General features: G+C 36.2%; 1 protein-coding gene across 11 annotated transcripts in view; it reads right to left on the bottom strand.

The window, feature by feature from the left end:
* The window catches only part of SLIT2 (slit guidance ligand 2), a 264849-nt gene that overhangs the window by 243588 nt on the left and 974 nt on the right, over positions 1-20287 (bottom strand). For all 11 annotated transcript variants that reach the window (XM_065060633.1, XM_065060628.1, XM_065060636.1 and 8 more), the window contains exons 2-4: positions 18950-19021; positions 17660-17731; positions 8-79 (exon numbers count right to left, since the gene is read on the bottom strand). In XM_065060633.1, the coding sequence (XP_064916705.1) occupies positions 8-79; positions 17660-17731; positions 18950-19021 (216 nt within the window). The remainder of the gene's footprint in view (positions 1-7; positions 80-17659; positions 17732-18949; positions 19022-20287) is intronic.

Here is a 20287-nt window from a genome sequence, read left to right as displayed (position 1 = left end):
TACTTACAGCCTGTATAACTTCGGTGTCCCCAGAAAGAGCAGTTCAGAAAGCAACTGGAGGTTATTTCTGTTTAGGCGCCTTTGGAAAGAAAAAGAAAAAGTTGTGTTAAATTACAAGTGCTACAGCAATGCGATGTAACCACTTCAAGCAGGCATCCCAGTGCTGAAACAAGCCAATTTTAAAGACCAGAAAGGCTATGCAATGCTGGTCCATTAGCGGAGACATGGTCCAACAGTTAATTTACCATGGACTAATTACATTTTCTGGTTTCCCCAACAGACCATATTACCTATTTTATGAAAGATTTTGAATCACTGTAGCATGAATCAATCGCTAAGTCAGGACTCTATCCTGCATAAACAACCAGAAAACTAAAAATAAAAAGTCAGCACTGTAACTTTGATTACCCACCAACTCTGTATTCCTCTAATGAAGCAGATAGACATTTTGTGACCATGAAAAGGTTCAAGGGAACATGTATCAACTGCATACAAATTAGTTAAGTAATGGGATAATGTATCTAGAGATTCATTTAACCTGTTTAAATAAAAAAGCAAAGGAATCTGTTACAGAAACCCTGATCAAATAAAAATCAGAAAAATCAACAAGTCCCAGATGGGACTTGCCATTACAGGGGATTTTTTGCATACATATTTTTTTTTTTTCTACAACTGTAAAGATACACCAAAAGGAAGCTAAATTAAAAAAAATAAACCAGTTACACATAAGACAGTACAAAAGAAAAACAACGGGAATCTTGAAGATAGCCCTTTGTCTATAAAGCTTCTCATTGAACATGCTGACTAGGGTCAAGACTGCTTAGTGTGAGGTGACAAGTTCAAAGCCCATTGTATTACAGTCATAGGAAATGGAACAACCACTACCAAAGACAAATATATTCCATCTTCATAACCTTTTTTAAAATATACAATGCAGATTGTTCTTTCTAATGTGCATAAGTGACAGCCCTGGAGAACACAGTTACATCAGTCCAGAATTCAAGCTCAAAGCAGGTTTTTGATTGCTTTTAAGTAAAGCACCACACAACACCTGCCATTCAAGCAAAACAACATACCGAAAAAAAAAACAAAACACACACATTCTGTCTCATCATCCTCATCATGAGTCTCAGTTTGCAGTGCCTTTTCAATACAGTAATTCAAGGGATTCCTGAACACCAGTCTGCACAGTTTTATCTAATATTTATTTTATTCTTAAAAGTGGTTACATTACATAAGTTAATAAACTGCTACCAAGACACTCCACAAAGTAAAAAAAGATACTGGACAGCACGTTTGCAAAATTAAGTTTCAGAATTCCAAAAACCTTCTGATTTTCTTGTTTGATAGTCTCAGGGCTGATTTCGAACAGTTAAGCCTGTTTAGCCTCTTAGGGTTCATTTTTCGTAAACGCTGTTCCATCTAAAGGTCTTTCCAATTTAAACGTTTTCCCATAAATTCTCATGTACACACCCACTTAAGATCAAGCTTTACATAGCTCCACGGTTTAGTTCACCTAGTTATTGCTCCCTTAAAGTTCAACGTGACTACTGATAAGAGTAAAACAATCTGAAATAGTCTTTTGTACCCGCGGGTTTTATTCCACATTTCAAACCACAAGCAAGAAGTCAGCTTTTTGAGATCTAGATATACGTAATTCTCCAGTTTTGTCAGGTTCCTTTTTGTAGTCAAGCAGGAGAAATTCTAATTTCTTTAAGCAAAAGAAACTGAAATCATACATTTAGAAGATTAAAAAAGAAATCAGAGTGAAAGAAAATTAAGGACTACAGTACTGGGATAAATTAGATGAGTAAAGATGAAGCTCAATAAGAAACAGGGAAAAAAATGCTTAACCCAGCAACAACAACAAAAAAATCTGAATTGTGATCTTGCACGTCATTTTTCCAAATCAGTAGAAAGAAAGTTTTCAATATACGAGAAAGAGCTATAACAAGTGTAATCACTAGTGGAAGACTTCTGATTTGAACATTCCTTTAAAAGAAAACTTTACCTACATAAAACCAAGAAAGTGATACATTTTAGTCTTTGTGGTTCTATCGCATTTTCAAAATAAGGTCTTTTAAAAACAGACAATTCCTTATCTTAAGTAAATTTATGTATAAAAGTATACACTAGGACCACAAAACTAAAGAGGTAGGAAGAAAGTTGTTTCAAAGTAACAGTTACATTTGTGATGAGAAAAGAATAATGTGATAATGGAGTTCTTCAACACTGAGCCTGAAAAAATGGTTAAATAGAAATAGAATTCATTCATCTCTTCTCCTTGCTAAATAGATTGTTCAGACTTAAACCTCTAAGCTCATCATTACAGATCAAAAAGTATATGGGAAAACATGTAGTGTAAAGACTTTTGGAAGTTACTCTCTAATCAGAAACTATTCTGGACAAAAATTTCTATTGATACTTTCTAATGACTGTACTAGGTTCAGATACTAGATGATAATGGTGAACTGTAACTGAAGAGGCAATGAAATGACTCAGTGTCTGTATTGTGTAGAAGTTCCATATAATATAAAAAGGCCCTAAAGTACAATGACATAATATGAACTAATGATAAAGTTCTCAGGCAGGCTGCCTTTCACTAAATGCAACAACAATCTTACAAAGACACAATTAGCATCACTTTAGAAAGATATTTCACAGGCAAAATACTTGTGCTAGTACAAAACTTTCTACACATGCAGTTAATACCTTAGATCAGAAGTTTCTGTTATTACCTGTAGTTCACATGATTCACATGTCTAGTGACATACTGATGCATGTCCTGCTGTATGCACTTCAAAATCTAAGTTACAGACAATAAATCAAGTTCACAAATTAACCTAACGATAAATAGCACCACCCTTATAACTCAACAGTTTCTACCAAGTGAGTTCAGCATTAGTGTTTCAACCTACATTTTTGCTTTGCCTTTCACAAAACTAAAGCATTTGTTCCTACAAAGTGATCTTATAAACTAGAATTCACTGAGATTAATTTTTCAAGACTTCTGCTTTAAAAAATGCTATGAATTCACACATAAGTTAATGTGAAAAAGGATGCAGGGCAAATCTAGAATACACAGACTAGTGTCACAGTACATAACAGATTCCAGTCCGATAGTCACTATGAAGAGTTTTTAATCTTTGAGACAGAGCCATACAAGTCGTCCAGAAAACACATTCCTATTTTAAAATAGTTCACTAATATACATGGTTCGTCAATATTTCCACTTTTTCAGGTGACTTCATCCTTAAATTTGTCTGAAATAGCAATACCTATCCAGAACACACAGACATAATGGAACAAGAGTGAGACAGGCTTGATCACCTTTCTCCCTGGAGCTGAAACCTGAGGTAAGGACAGATGGATCACAGAATCCATGATCATAGATCACGAAGAACTACAGATACTGCAAAGTAAAAACAACCAGAAAAACTCCACCACATTTTCTTTCAATGTGTGTTGGCAGAGACCTCACCGCAGCTAGCTAGCAGGCAGCATTTCCCCTGGGACAACATGAAATTTCAATTGCATCAACTGAATTGCTCTCCCAGAACTGGCATGAAGTTCAAGGTGAAGTACTGAAGAAACGGTGATGAAATATTTCATACTGCTACCATTCAGTTTCCCAACCAAGTTGGAAAAAATCGTGTTTCTCAAGCAGAGGGAGAGAGCTCAGAAGAGATGAAGTGTTAGTGGTGTAAGCAACAGAAAACGTACTGGAGAATCAATTCTAACATTGCAATACTTTAGACTGTAAAGTCCCTTGGTAGTGGCCAGAAATAAATGGATGAAGGTCCAACAACATATAATTCTTTCAATTTAACAAAAGTGAGGCACAGTTGCAATTAATACATGCATAATTTCTTTTTCTTCTGTTACTGAATGCATCTTTAGAAAGACATTAGACAAAGGTAAATTTCTGAGCTCTTCAGGACTAACTCAAGCAAAATCCATATACTACCTAAAGTATACAAATTTCTTCCTATTTAAAGGAAGCTTGATACCAATAGGCAGATAAAAAGTAGGTACAGACAAGCAATAGGTTATACTATGAAGCACACAACAGTAAGGCAAGCAAAAAACAAATGGCTTGATTTGAGTTACTGGTTCTAGAGAACAGGCTAGGTTTGCATAAATGGGTGCACATCTGGCTTTTACTTGTCTTCTGCATGCAGCCAGAGGACATGCAGAGGATGACAGAATAAGAGGTAAACTGTGGGGAGAGCATATTACTCTCCCAGTGGCATGTATCCTAACCCACTGAAGTATGGCCATGCCACCAATACATTCTGATGTCTCTCTCAAGTTTTCATGCCACAATAACTGTGATCCAGTATCAATCATGCATGGAAGAGGAAAACAAAACAAAACAAATCTTTCTTAGTTAAACTGGCTGCAATGTAATAATCTGCAATTGTTATAACTCACAAGCAGGTCTGTGTTTGTTTCCAAGACTTGTTGCAACTTTCATTGTAAGTTGCTTCTGATTCCATTGAAATCAACTAAATAAAGCCAGAAAAGCTGTATGAGACTGCACAGCCTCTCTGGGCAACTGAGTTCTCCCAGTGCTTGACTGTCTTCATGGTAAGAAGTTTGCCCTTATATCCAGCAATTTATGCTGCTTGTCTCACCACAGTGATGAGCCTGGCTTGAGCTTTTTGATAACCACCTCAGAGGTACTGGAAGGCTGCTATTTTGTCCCACACAAGTCATCTTCCAGGGACCTTCAGCTCAAGTAGATGCAATTCTAACTGTAGGCCCTCTAAAGGAACAGAAGCCCTCAAAGATAACTCAAGAAAAGATCGAAGTTAAGATCGGTTCCAAGTAAACTATAAATCAGCTGCACTGTTTAATTAGAAACAGCCTATCCCTTTGGCTGCACAGAGTCCGAGAGCCCCTTGAAACCCTAAATACAAGCCACAGATGCATTTTATTCTGCCACCATTGCTTCAAGAAGGAGGACAGGTAGCTTCCAACTCAAAGTTAATGATAACAGAAGCCATTATTTTTCATTCCTCCTTCAAAGTTAGCTGAGAGAAGTAAATACATTATCTGCACACAGTAACACACAGTACTGTATAGCTAACAAATTGTGGTCTTCAAAGGAACACATCCACACCTTCTGTTTCTCAGCAGAGGACATTACTATCACATCCATTTTAAAATATCATGTAACACCTTTCCACTGAAGTTCATTTACAAAACATGCATAAACTTTAAAAGCACATGCACATTTTTTTCATTAAATTTACATTATAAATGAAAGGACATGTCAGTAAACAAGCCATTTGTGCAACAGCACTTTCTACTCACAATGACTGAGCCCACCAGGCTCCTCAACTAGTTCTAACAGGTTACAGGGATATGCATCTACTGGGAAGGTATAATATCAGCACCCAAATCATCTCCATGAACTGGTTTAACCATTAAGTCCTAAAAACCTGACCCTAGATAAAGTCAGAATAATAGATATCAGAACAAGTGATGCCTGCTTAGGCTTATATCTGCAAGGAAGTCAAGCCTTATTACTTTTCTACAAAAAACCTCCTGCTGTATCTGCCACAGGCAGAGAACATCTGTGCATCCATGTCCAAAGCTACTGAACTTCAACACATCTGGCAACTGTTGTCTGTGAATGTGACTTGCATGAACATATTATGAAGTGTGAAGAAGGCCCAAGAACCAAGAGCTAACCAAAAGATTGTGCCAGTTTTTCCATTAGGAGTTTTCTGTAAAGATCTTCTTGTCTCTAGTCAAACTACTCATAATCTCATTAAACCTAGCAATATCAAGTTCACTGACCACATGAATAAAAATTGGAATCTGAGAAGTTCAGGGTTGATCCATCAGCATTTGGATGCCTAAGTCAAAATTTTCCCCAGGACAAGAACCATTTAATCAGGGCTCCATTTTCCAGGATAAATAGTGACTAGCTAAGAAAGATATCTGAGTTAATTTCAATTTAATATCAAATAACAATTAGACACTTGTTTTAGAAAAAAGAAAAAACTGAAAGAAAAAAAGAAATAGACACTAATGCAACTCAGTTTCTTATTTGTGTCGAAAGTGGTGAAAGTTACTTTGCAAACTATCGTACTACATTGTATTAGTGTATACTACTCAAACCTTAACAGATTTTCTATCCTCCATTTTCTTCTCACACAGGGCTGACAACATCAAGTACAAAATTACCATATTTGTCCCCTACCCCAGTCAATTCTCCATACATTATGCAGAACACCATTTTGCACAGAGAATCAGCAGTCTATACTCAATTTGCTTTTTTTAAGAGTTTTTTCCAATATAAACAGAGCTAGAAAAAGCTCTTTCTTTAGTTAGGTTTTGGCTTTTTGTTTTTCCCCTAAGAAGAAAAGAAAGAAACTAAGGCTGTTGTTTTCTGGAAGCTTCTGTATTCATTAGTGTTTCAATAGAAAAGATACTTCTATAAATAGCTGGTCACTACTCTCATTAGTTATGCCTATGGCACTAAAAAAAAGTGTGAAAAACAAAGCAAAAGCCTGGAAAATACAGGCTGGGCAGCCTCACCTCAATGCCTGGAAAGGTGATAAAGCAAAACAGAAGCTATTTCTAGACACAGAAAGGACAAGATGACTGGGAATAGTCAGCATAGATTTACAACTGGGAAAATCGTGCCTGACCAGCCTGATAGCATCCTACAATGAATAAATGACTTGGCAGATGAGAGGAAGGCAGTGATGTTGTTTATCTTGACTTTACTAAAGCTTTTGACACTGTCTCTCATAGCAGTTGTCCTCATAGACAAACTGACAAAGTACAAGCTACAAAAGCAGATGGTGAGGTGGACTGAAAATTGTCTGAAATGTCAAGTTCAAAGGGATGTGACCAGTGGCACAAAGTCCAGCTGGAGAACAGTCACTAGAGGTGTACCCCACGGGTCAATACTGGAGCCAGTACTGTTCAGTATCTTCATCCACAACCCAAAAGATGGAACAGAGTACACCCTAAGCATGTTCTCAAATGATACAAACTGGAAGAAATGACTGATGCACCAGGTATGTGTGCTGCCAGTCAGAGGAACCTGGACAGGCTGAAGAATTTGTCAAAAAGGAACCTCACAAAGCTCAGCAAAATGGAAATGCAAAGTCCTGCACCTGGGGAGGAAAAATCTCACATAACAGCACACACTGGAGAACCACAAGATGGAAGTCAGCTTTACAAAGAAAGGCCTGGGGTCCTGGTGAGCAAGAAATTAAAGTGGAGCCAGTAATGTTCCCTTGCAGCAAAGGCCAACAGCATCCTAGGCTTTATTAGGAAGAATACTGCCAGTAGGTCAAGGTAGGTGATCCTTCCCCTCTCCTCAGCACTGGTGAGACATCTGGAGAGCTGTACCCAGTGCTGGACTACTCACCACAAGACAGGCATGAACACATTGGAGCAAGTCCAGAGAAATGCCTTGAAGATGATTAAGCAGACAGATTGAAGCACCTGTCATAGCAAGAGAGGCTGAGGAAGCTGGGACTGTTTAGGCTGGGGAGGAAAAGGCTCAGAGGGATCTCAATGTATATAAATACATCATGTGCATAAATAAGTGATGCAGTTCTTTCCCAAGTAAGGAAAGCTGAGCCAGACTCTTCTCAGTGGTGCATCGTGAAAGGGCAAGAGGTAACAGGCACAAATAAAAATACAAGAAATTACATGTAAATGCAGAAAAGTGGTCAAACACTGGAAAAGGTTGCCCAGAGAGGCTATAGATTCTCCATCACTGGAGACATTCAAACCCCAACTGGAAACAACCCTCAGCCACCTGCTCTGATCAACCTTACGTTAATCAGTGGCATGGGAGCAGACAATCTACAGGGGCTCCTTCACACCTTCACAATCCTGTGTGGCTAATTCATTGGGATTTTATTTACAAAGTATACCACAAAACAGAAATTATAAAGCCTCCATAAAATAATATAGGATCATGAATCAGATGAAACAAGGATGATCTTCAACAACACCTGGGATTACTTACAAGGAAAAAAAAAAAACAAAAAAAGAAGCAAAGAAAGCAGAGAGGGAAAGTAGATCTATTAGATGGAATTTAGCTAGAGTTTGGATGGGTTGTTTAGAAAGGCAAGAAGGGCCTGCAGATAGACTAGATAGACTTGTAACTGTCTTTCTTGCATTGAGTCACCACAGTAAGTCTTCACGCAAGTATTTTTCTGTAGCACCTGTACAGGCATCCTGCCAAACTGAAGTCAGAAACACTGACGCGTCTTAAAAAAATTAGGGGAGATTTTGTCACAGTGTATTTGATTATTGGTCTAGACTATTATTAAAGACAAGCCAGCACAATTCACTACATACTATGAAGGAAAATAAAACATTTATTCTGATGAAGTTTCAACCAGACTCTTCAGAGTAAATGAGGTAATATAACAGAATGAGTCACTGAAGTGGCAGCCATGCAGCCAAATCCCTCACACATTTTAGAGTTTAACTGTAAAATTCCAGATAGAACTGTGGCTTCTGCAGTTAAAATAGGGAGCATCTTAGATGCTTTTTGAAACATGCTATCTTAAAACGTAATGACAACTCAGTTTTCACCTGTGGCCATCTAACATCAAATCTGGCTTTAAAAAAAAAAATAAAATGAACTGTCTCTGCAACAGAAAAATATTATTTTTACAGAGTAAAACTAAAATGTATAGCTTTAGGTTTAATATCAGTGCTCTACAGCACCAATTTAAAATAGCTTCTGAACACGAAACACTATTTAAAACAAAAACATTGACACAACAGTTCTGTAGAACCAGATTTGGTTTCAACATTTTGCAACAGTGCAAATTACCCATTTCAGAGGAAGCAAGAAAGAAGAGCATCCAGCAAACAAAGTCACAAAGGATGAGCACAAAACAGATGTGGGAAAAATAAACAGCCTTCCTGCCCTGGAATTTGTAAAAAGGTCTGCAAAGAGCAAACAGGACTTCTCAATGCAATCTGACTTCTAGACCTATAAAAGGAGTCCCATGAGAAAAGACTCAGATGAATAAAATATACTAAAAATAATAGTAAACATTTACAAGGCTTTGAAAATAAGAACACCACTCTTAGACTTAAAGTTTTATCAAACATTTTTATAGTATTCTGCAATCAAAATGTAGCTATAATCCGATTTTAAAAATTCCATTAGAATACTGCATCTTTTTAAAGAATGTCTTCAAAGACAGCCTTTGTCTATTTCTGATTAACAGACATTTTTAGAGAAGATACTTGAAGCTGCTTTGAGAAAAGTCTGCTAATACAGAATAGCTACTGTAGTATTTTTTTTTAAATATATAAATATAGGTGCCCCAGTACAATTCATGTAAAATGGTCTCACATTCCTTTGGTAAGTGATTAGCACCGCAGGCTTCATGGTCTCCTCCTTGTTCGAAGATCAGGAATGCGCTGTGCACTGCCCTTAAACTATGTAGGATTAGCTAAGAGAGGGATTTTTCACATCCGCGATTAACAAGGAATAACTGTTCACGCCCTTCAGGGCTGTTCAAAAATGTATTCTCTACCTGAACTCATTATTCTTCCACTACCTATCACACATGCATGAAGGCATTAACCCTTCAAATGCTCTTATGTTCAGACTGAAGCCAGATAGGTGGTTAAGTATCAATGCTTTAAGGGGGAGAAAATCAAAACATCAAGCAGCCGTAAAAAACAAGCACATGCATTAGGTTATAGGCAGTCCAAACTAGACCTTCCTGGCTACAGCAGGCAGAAACGGTTCAGAATGCACTCCAACTGAAAAATTAATGCTCAGTGTTCAGTAATGAACTTGCACACCAAGCAAAGACTTGTGCAAAAAGAATACAAATACAGTGAGAAAAGAAATGGGAAACCAACTTCTAGTTAGCTAGAGAGCTAAGAACTCATTCTAAGAGCTTAGTACAACTTCCATACTATATAATTCAATGTCTTACCACCAAAAAAGCTGCTTTCATTGAGACTACATACAGTCAAGCCACAAGAAGGTGAAATATTGTTGATACATTGGCTGTTCTTTTAGCTATGATAGAGATACAAACGATTCCTGGAACAGTAGCAGTGACTCCACTGCTAACACAGCATTTTTCACAAGGGGTCCTAAAATTCCATATTAGTCTTTAAACTTCACATCTAAGCCTCTGTAAACTGGGGGGCAGGGAGTGGGAATAATCAGATTTTCCTTCAGTTAAAACTGCAAAACCGAATCATAAAAATAGACAAAATTTGTTTGTTTGTTTTTCCAGAAGTCCCTGCTCCTGAATTTTGACAACCTAGCTCTGTGGAAGTGAAATCTGGGGTTTTTAACACTTCTTTTCTGCAACTGAAAGGACTATATTCTATTAGAGTTTCAAAATCCAAAAAGAAAAACTAATTATGCTAGGATTAATTTTTTGATGCAGCTCACATTTAAAGAATCATGGAAAAGCTTGCTATTCATCTTCTTAAAGCCACTGTTTTTCTACCTGGAATTTATTTTATTATCCATTTTTCTATGGATAGAGCTAGTCAAATAATTGGAATAAAAACTGTAATCTTGTGCAACACAACAATACATAATAAAAAGTTAGCACATGGGCTTATATTAATCTCTGGAAAGCATGTTTTTATCCCATCAGTGATACACTAAGTCTGCAACCTAAGAAAGAACAGATACATAACATAGTGTGGCCCTTTCCTAGACTAGACAAAGCAGCAGTACTAGTTTATCTAGCCCATTTTAAAAGAGCTGCTACTTCCCTAGATTATTGCCTAGGTCTGGTATTGCCCAAAACAAGCTGTATTTGTTTTTATCCTAGATGGAACATTTTATTTCCTAGTCCATCCTGCTATGCAGATCTTTTAAGATAAGATGTTCCGTAAATCACCACATATTCAGAGATCATGGTAACTCACAAATGAGTTTTGGTTTTATAATTTCAAAACTTGCTAATACAGCTAAACAGTTTATGACATTTATCAGTCTAGGTTAGAGCCAGAACAGATAACCACATTAACACAGATAAAATAAACCTACTCATTATACTGAATCCCATTTAATATCTTTGACAAGACTGACTCCTACATATTGAGGTTATAATCAAGCCCTTGCTGCAGAAATTGCAAACATAGCAGGTTCATATAATGAGATTTATATCCAGGAAAGAAATCCAAGTAGTACTTCAGTTTACTAAATAGGAAAAAAACAAAAACAAAAAAATGCCACCAAAAAAAAAAAACAAACCACAAAACAAAACCAATACTTTTCCTTGAGACTATGTAGTTAAAACATACTTTTCCTTCTGTGCTGTGACACATTTCCAAGTTTCAAATTGTTCATCAACAGCAAGAACAAAACTTTAATAATTTTCAGTACTACACAAACACTCATAAGTACACTCCTAAGTAAATGCTCTCTTCATCTTAAGTTTCAGTAACTTGTCTTAATGCACTTGTGGGAAAGGAGCCTCAATAAATAGCAAGTACAGACAATCCCTCTGTTTGTTATTTTAGAATTGTGTTGTAAAAATTAAAAAAAAAAAAAATGCAGGAACTGTAACAAAGCATTTAATTCTTGAAATATTTCTTTCTCCATCATTCGGTAATACATTGTACGAAGCATGAAAATACAACATAGATACCTTTCAGTTTAAAAGCTATTTCAAGTACCAACTTGAAGTTCAACTCTTACAGCATTCTTTTCTAGAACTTAGTATTTCAGAACTTAGTATTTCAGTATGTAGCTCAGAGGGGCTGTTTTTTGTGGAGGCTTGGAGGGGTTAAATATTTAGCTCAGCTATGAACTCAAAAGTTGCAATAGTTCTACAGTCTGTGAGAGCAACATTTTACCTCTACACTAGTTTTCAGCAGAAATAGGTTTTGCAAGGTTTGAAGGTTTTTTTTATTAGTTAGGTTTTGGTTTGGGTTTTTATTGTTTGGTTGTTTTTTTGTGTTTTTTGTTTTTGTTTTTGTTTTTTTAAGTCTACACAGCTAGGTCTTTAGAACGATTAAGATCAAAAAGGACATTTTAGAAATAAATGCTATTAATTCAAGTATCAAAGCGTAGGGCCTTGGTCTAGAAACTTTTTAAGCTACTCGAGTAACCTTTCTCACAAGAGTAATCAGTGGGACTACTCATGCAAACCAAGTTATTCACGTGGTAAATGTCTGCAGAATCAGACTCTAAATTGGCATTTTAGGGGCATACGGCTGCCTCAATGGATTATTCACAAATACAGGAAGAAAAATGTGGGTAGTTTTCAAACAACTGCTGTACACTTTACCTATCCTGACATCTTTTGCATGTTTAGCATAGTCTTAGAATGATCATACCTGGTATCCCAACTACTAGACATAGAAAAATTATTAGGAAAAAATATTATTAGAACATCCCTATCAGCCAAAAAAAAAATGTTTTTTCCTAAATGGAAAGGTAACTGCTCTGCTACATAAACAAGTAAAGAGTATATTTAGCCCTCAAAACCTGACCACATTGTATTTCTGGAGTACAAAGATCTGTAAGAAAATTTTAGACTTAAGTAGTTTATAATAGAGCTGGTTTAGTCTATAGCAGCTGTCTTCAACCAAATTTTGTAATTCCCACCAGATGACAATAGCTTGTAAAAACACTAGGATACTTCGAGCAGGAAGGTGGTCTTGGGGACAACAATTGACTACACTTCTTAAAAGTAATTTTTAAAGCGGTGTCTAGTTTTCAGATTTTCATTTTATCTTCATCTTGCTTTCTTAAGAGACTATTTCAAACTATTATAAACATCACACCCAAGATGACAGTTTTTAAAATAAAGAAGCAGCAAGTGTTTAATTTTACATTCTCATAAGGAATTGTTTCAAAAGGTTTTGTCTCACATAATAAGCAGCGGTCTCGGGAAATTCTTAAATATTGTGGAAATTCTACACACCTTGACCCTTTGTGCCTTCCTGCCATGAAGCACACTGAAACCCATCACTGATACATTACTGTCATCTATGTAAGAGAGGTTCAAACAACGTAACAAGTCACATAATCCTTTCTTTGTGAGACTTGCCATGTATAAATTGGGGAATCACCTATTAGAGAGCAGCACGGAGGAAAGGGACCTGGGGGTCCTGGTGGACAGCAGGATGACCATAAGCCAGCACTGTACCCTTGTGGCCAGGAAGGCCAATAGCATCCTGGGGTGTATCAGAAGCGAGGTGGTTAGTAGGTCGAGAAAGGTTCTCCTTCCCCTCTACTCTGCCCTGGTGAGTCCACACCTGGAATATTGTGTCCAGTTCTGGGCCCCTCAGTTCAAGAAGGACAGGGAACTGCTGGAGAGAGTCCAGCGCAGGGCAACAAAGATGATTAAGGGAGTGGAGCACCTCCCTTATGAAGAAAGACTGAGGGAGCCAGGTCTCTTTAGCTTGGAGAAGAGGAGACTAAGGAGTGACCTTATTAATGTTTATAAATATATAAAGGGTGAGTGTCACGAGGATGGAGCCAGGCTCTTCTTGGTGACAGCCAACGGTAGGACAAGGGGTAATGGGTTCAAACTGGAACACAAGAGGTTCCACTTAAATTTGAGAAGAAACTTCTTCTCAGTGAGGGTGACAGAACACCGGAACAGGCTGCCGAAGGGAGGTTGTGAAGTCTCCTACTCTGGAGACATTCAAAACCCGTCTGGACACGTTCCTGTGTAGCCTCATCTAAGTATTCCTGCTCCGGCATGAGGACTGGACTAGATGATCTTTTGAGGTCACTTCCAATCCCTAACATTCTGTGATTCTATGATACTGAATTGCCATATACTCCTTAGAAGCCCTACTCATAGGAAAGTAGACTCATCATTTGTGTTACTAGTTAGAACAGAAAGTCTTGTAGACATTAATATAGAAGGGGCAAGATTATAATTAATCCAAGAGATTTTTTACACTGCTTCAGAAGATACACAAAGGTACAACTGTTGCACTGGTTGAAAAATGGGCTGTACGTATTGAAGTTCAAAGGCTTGTTTCAGCAGATGGAACATCTACATGACAGACCACCTGATTCGCCATTCAAGACACAGCCGTGAAGAAAGGCACACTCATGGCAGACTTATTAGCTCAGAAAATGTTGAACCAAATTAGTTCAGACAAGAGTTAGCAGCCCCTTAAGAGTTGAACCTTCAGAAAAGATTGCTGGAAATTATGACTAAGAGAACACCGCAGCATATACACATTTATTTGACCGAAGACTAAAGTATCCAACTAAAAGGCTTATAGCAAAATCACCGTCAGCTTCACCAAGGTCTCTTCAACAACTAACGTTTCCACAAACCTAAAGTTTGACTAATTAAGTTCCTAGTTTCCATCTTGTTTTCCCTCACAGTTCTTACATAGTAGGCACTACTATCTGATCACTTACCGGTAAGTGAACCTTTTTACTTTAAATTACAGAAAGGCTGCTGAAGTAACCATCACTTGTTATGGTGGTATTTATTGTGATTTTGGTTTCCACTGCACTTCTACAATTACACTGGTGTGACACAAATTCCTGTCATGGAGCATATTACATTAAAATAGCTTTGTGTATATAGTACTATATATAGCTATTGTACTAGATACTTGTTGCAGCTTAATTAAACTGCAGGAGAAACATTTCTATCCACCTGAGGTACACACAGATTTAGTCAAATTGTATTTTAAGTAATTCTCTTTGGAAGAGAAGGTTGAGAATTTTTCTCTTCAAGATTAATTTTGCGAAGTGCTTCAGGTCTTCAGTTCTCTTAGAGGGAGCTGTTTCATGATCCATGCAAAAATTCAGCATTTTGCATAAGATCTACCAACGTGTATTCACAACAAGTAACTCACTGATCAACCAAACAGTTCCTTGGAAATCAGAGTAACTGGTCTAAAAGGAAATCATTTTGTTACTGAAATTCCAGTACAATACAACAGCAACAAAAAAAAAATCCAAAAGCACCACTTAACATGTATAGATGGAAAGAACCGTTCTTCGTGTTAGAGAGCAGTGAACTACAAAAAACACATTTTAAAATTCACAAAATATTCTAGTGTAAGAAATATTTCATGTAAACAATATTACAAACAAAGTTGAGTTCATTTCACTTGCAGTAAGGTTTGCTTACTCCTTCCACTGGCATGCTAAAACAACTGCATCGGGTATTCTCTGATAGTGGCTTGGCATGTTACACTTACAGTAGAAACGTGAGATCCTACACTTACATATTGAAAAAAACTAAAAAGCTTTAACTTGCTTTCTATTTAATGTATAAAAGAAAATACTTGAAGGAAGGATCCACAAGTTTCTTGGAGAAATTGTTTTGAATTTCAGAATCCCAAGGAGATGAATTGGCTGTCAGAAAACAATGTACCTTCATCAGATGGACTTGGCAGTTGTAAACAAGAGGAATTCTCTCAGCTTTTCCTCACAAATATGAAATATTTGCTCTTAGCCAACAGCTGGGGTGGTTTAAAGACATCTTGCATATACATTCAAATGACAATTCACCCACACACCTAACATTGACTGAATTCCAGCAAATTACAGCAATTTTTATTAGTACTGGAACAGATGCAAAATAATTCTGAAGACAAAACAGAATTTAACTTTGTAGATCTAAATGACTAAACTTTCAAACAACACAGTTTGCCTGCTGAAGGGTGAATAAAAGTAACCCACAAAAGTAGACACACTTATCAGAATTTCTCTTCTTAACTAGTAACTTACGTAACTGAAAAAAGTATCTACTGTTTTCCAAAGATTTTACAGATTTATCAAGAGAAAACCAGATAAAAAAAACAGGAAATGTAATGCAAAAAGGTGAACAAAGACAAGTTTTAACTACTCAAGTTTTTTGTTTGTTGTTTTTTTTCCTAGTATTGCAGTTCTGTGCTTCAGAAATCTTGCCACTAAATGTCTTGAAATTATGACACAAGTTAAAATAATTTTTGAAATATTGTAAATAAATCACAACAGTACAATCTTGCTTTGAGACAATCAAGAAATAAAGTTGACTATATACTGTTGTGAAATTTATCAAGTATTTGGTATCAGTATCAAAACATTCACAGTGAAAGCATGGATATTTTAATGTTTCATGTACTTGTACTTTCACAACATGAACTGTGCTGTTTAATTTTCTAGCTAGACCCTATAAACTATATCTAGTAGTGTGCATATATTATTGCAATATATCCCTGAATAGGAGAAACTGGACTAAATTCCTATACTTTGCACAAAGTTTAAGCATGTAAAAAAAGCACTGCATTAAGTGTTTTAATACAACTTAAAAAAAAATCTGACTACGTATTTCTAAGAGCAATCAATTTAATATAATTTATTCAAAAACGGTTGCATTATTTAACAACACTAAGTTTTTAGGTCAAAAAATTACTTTGGTTTATTTGAAAAAATGAGGCAATTATCTCAAGTCTATGACATTTCAGCTATTATAGAAATATCATCATTACACTGGTGGTTACTAAGTGTCTTGAACAGTTTTTTCTATAAGACCAACCAAACCGTAAGAGTTTGTGTGGATTTTTCTGCTTAAAAACACACAGCAGCTGTGGACGCAGAGCACAACTACAATAAAACAAACAGAATATTTAGGCCAATGCTCCTTTACAACAGAGTACAGTAGAAATACCTTTATGAAGTCAAAGCAGCAGTGAGTGAAAAACTAAACAAGACCTCAGAGGCGTGGTTAAAGAAACGGTGATACAACGAAAATGCAGCAACTAAGTTGCCAAATAATGAAGATGCTACTCTGCATATGAAGTTCTACGTGAACATATATTAATACAGTGACACTCTTAGACTTTCTGAGCTTCAAACTGAAACTACATGCAACAATCAGCATCTTGCCTTTAACAAGTCTGACATCCCAACTTGTACAATACATTTTAAAAAATATTTTCATTTGAGGAAATGCAACAAAATAAAGAGGTACATACTGAAAATTAAGCATCTATTATAAAATGCTAAAAATTTTGGAATTATATTTTCTACATCCTACTGAAATGAAGCAGATATCTGCACTTCAACTTCACCAGACAAGATCCTCTCATCCCCGCTCCATCCTCTCTGCCCACAGTACTTAATCCTTTTATTAAAGTCCAACTGCAAATAATTTCTGAAACCAAACAGTTCATGTTTTTCCTAAGCCTTTGTAAAAGCTTTAATTATATAAAAACTTGAGTAGAATTCAATTACTGCTTTCATACTATGGAACAAGTCAACAGTTTATAACTAGTAGTTACTTCCAATAAGACATTGTATAAAACATCCAACATGTCCAAGACTAACATCTAACACTGTATTTCAGTGAACTGGCTTTTTTAGGTGTATTCATGTTTGAAAATGTCCTTGTGTATTCAGGTGAAAATATTTGGTAGTATTCAAGCTATTTCCTACAAGACAATTACAGTTTACACTTCAAATCTGGACTGCACATGAAAGCTCCCCCCTGTCCAAGTCCCATACATACTGCTCGAGAATTTCTTCTCTTGTGTCTCAATAAGAACAGATGTCCCAAATTTAAAAAAAAAAAAAAAAAAAAAGAGAAAGCACACCACAGAACAGAGGCCTGAGTACCTTAAGACAACTGATTCAACTAAAAAAAGAAAAAAACAAAAAACAAAAAACAACAAAACTCATACATTTAGAATAAAAAATACTTACAGCCTCTCCAGTTCTTTTAAATCCTGGAATGCTCCTCTCTCAATAGTACTAATCTTGTTCTCCATGAGCTGACTGAAATATAGAAATATATATATATTTTAATAGTTCTGAGATAACTTGTTGCATTAACAGTAGTCATTTAAAGGCAACCACATATTCATTAAAGCAGTACAACAGTTATTCTAGAATGACATCCACCTCAACCTTCCAGACCCCTGTCATCAACGCTTTACACAGGCTCCTACATCCAAAAGGAGAAAAATAATCCTTGTCAAAAGAAATAGGAACAGATATTACATTTGCTCATCTACTTTAAGAGTCCCAAGATAAAAAATTACACATATGCATACATGATGTCTGCACACACGCACATACATCATTGCTCTTTGGCAAGTTTTGAGACTCCAGTTGAACAGTAGGAAGGCAATGTTAGTCTCACATGAGAATAACAGAAATACTGAACTGTGGTGTTGGGAAAAAGCACTAGTTGAAGACTGCACAGAGACTGTAACCATAACAGTAGTTTTGTTTTGTAAAAAAATTCAAAATTACTACAACATGATATTCTGTTTCAGAAAGAAATGGAAGAGGATTTTGTATTACTACTTTCTCAAATTAAATAGCCTGAACAAATAAGTAAATTTTGCAGTATTTCAAACTTGGTATTATTCATATTTCCACACCCCTGACCCCCCAAAAAAACAAATCCATACCCAACAGAATTTTAAAATCTTCATAACACTAAAACAAAAGCGTTCACAAAACAAAAAGCAAATCAAATCAAATCATTCCTTCCTCAAATTCACTGTTAAAGTATTTCCTTTTTGCTCCAAAATTGTAGGACAACAATAATCATCATCTGGGACTTGCTTTTAAACTCAGTTATTAACTTTTTCCTAATGAATTCTCTTATACTTCAAGATGAGAATACCCTTTTCCAGCCTGAACTATAAATCTGATGGTTTTAAACTAAACTCATTCCAACAGTTATTCAACCAATTTTAGCAACTCTTACTTATAAGCTACATGCTAAATTAAATCCTCAAGTTCCACAACCTTAAGGAAAGATGTTAAGATTTTAAATAAATTACATTTAAGGCAACTGATGACTTATTCATATTAGTGTATAAAACATGGGGGAGGAGCTGTAAATTCAGATGCAGTAGCACAATAGTTTAAAAGTGATAACCCATCTAGCTTATAAACTGAAAGATAACTAGTTCAATGCTTTTTATAACAAACTGTAGCATTAGTCCTAAAAGGTATCAGTGACAGAAACAGAAAACTTACAGAACTCGAAGGTGTCTTAGACCTGCAAAGTCAGTCTTGGTGATTCTTGTGATGTTATTTCCATTAAGATCCCTAAGAAGAATAATTTATAAGCAGCAAAATTAAAACATTCAAAAGTTATTCTAAATTGTTCTGTCTGCTTTCATAGGCACAGCATTTTCACAAATCAGGAGATGTAAATGAACCCAACAAACCATTCCTACAACTGACACTGCATGAGTTCATGATTTCCAAGTGACTGAATAAAGGTTTATCTTGAAAGTAGTAGTTTCAAACTTTGTAATAAAAGGCTCTTAACAACGTCAGTTCTGCCTGCCATAATAAAGCTCACGTTTATCTTCAATGATACAGAAGAGTCAAAACCTGTCTAAATGTGGTTAGAACTGCATTTAGAAAACCACTAAAGCAACTAAATATATGTACTACAATATTAGTTTGACTGTAAAAAAACCTAATAAATTACTGACATTAAGAAAATTATCACCATTTTTAAGCAACTTTCTACTTTCATAGTATTCCTACAAAGGCAGAATAGTGCTTAACTTATATAACAAATATTAGCTTTCAAACAAGCCTAAGATTGTTGGTGAGTAAGAGATAGGAAATATGATTTTATGAAAACTAAACTCTTCACTTGCTGCACAGAAAGCTATGCAGAATGCAAAGCATGTTCAGAAGCAACAGAAAATTGTGTGTAGGCCCTAGCATTTCTGTTCATACTTCAGCACTACCTCCTTTTCTGGAATCATTTGTCCCTTTTTCAAAACATTTTGGGGTCAACATATAAACATCCTTCAATTTCAATCAAATAAAACAAGACTTGGCAATTCCTAAGGCAAGCCATTAAAAAGTGGTATCACATGTATCATATGGACACTACCCTAACAATTGCAGCTTATTCCCAACGTATTTAAGAAGAATTAAAAAAAAAAAAAACCACACTTTTTTTTGTGTCTGTGTGTTTACACCACATGTGGCCAAAACATCACTGTAAGGAAACCGCACAAGTCTCAGCAGAAATCAGTGTCCCTGAAACTGAGTGAAATTCATCACTCAAGACGTGTTCATACACCAACATTTAAATGACTTATTAGAGAGCAAGTAATAGTGCGCTCACCTCTTTACTCCTTAGACCCTCCTGAAAGACAGCCTGAGATGATAGATAACCGACCACATGCTCGCTCTCTCTCAAGACTAGAAAATGCCCCAGCCGGAGGGTACTCGAACAGTCTCAAAAAGCGGATGGGGGGGAGGAATCAGTACAGGCACAACTTAGTGCCGTGAGTGGGGAAAAAAGCTAAAGCACCCCAGCGTGCCGTCGCCCAAAGGCAGATGCGG

Source organism: Columba livia, chromosome 4 (assembly GCF_036013475.1).
Source record: "Columba livia isolate bColLiv1 breed racing homer chromosome 4, bColLiv1.pat.W.v2, whole genome shotgun sequence".
Classification (NCBI taxonomy): Eukaryota; Metazoa; Chordata; class Aves; order Columbiformes; family Columbidae; genus Columba; species Columba livia.
The sequence above is the reverse complement of the archived record's forward strand: the minus strand, read 5'-3'. Positions and strand labels throughout refer to the sequence as shown.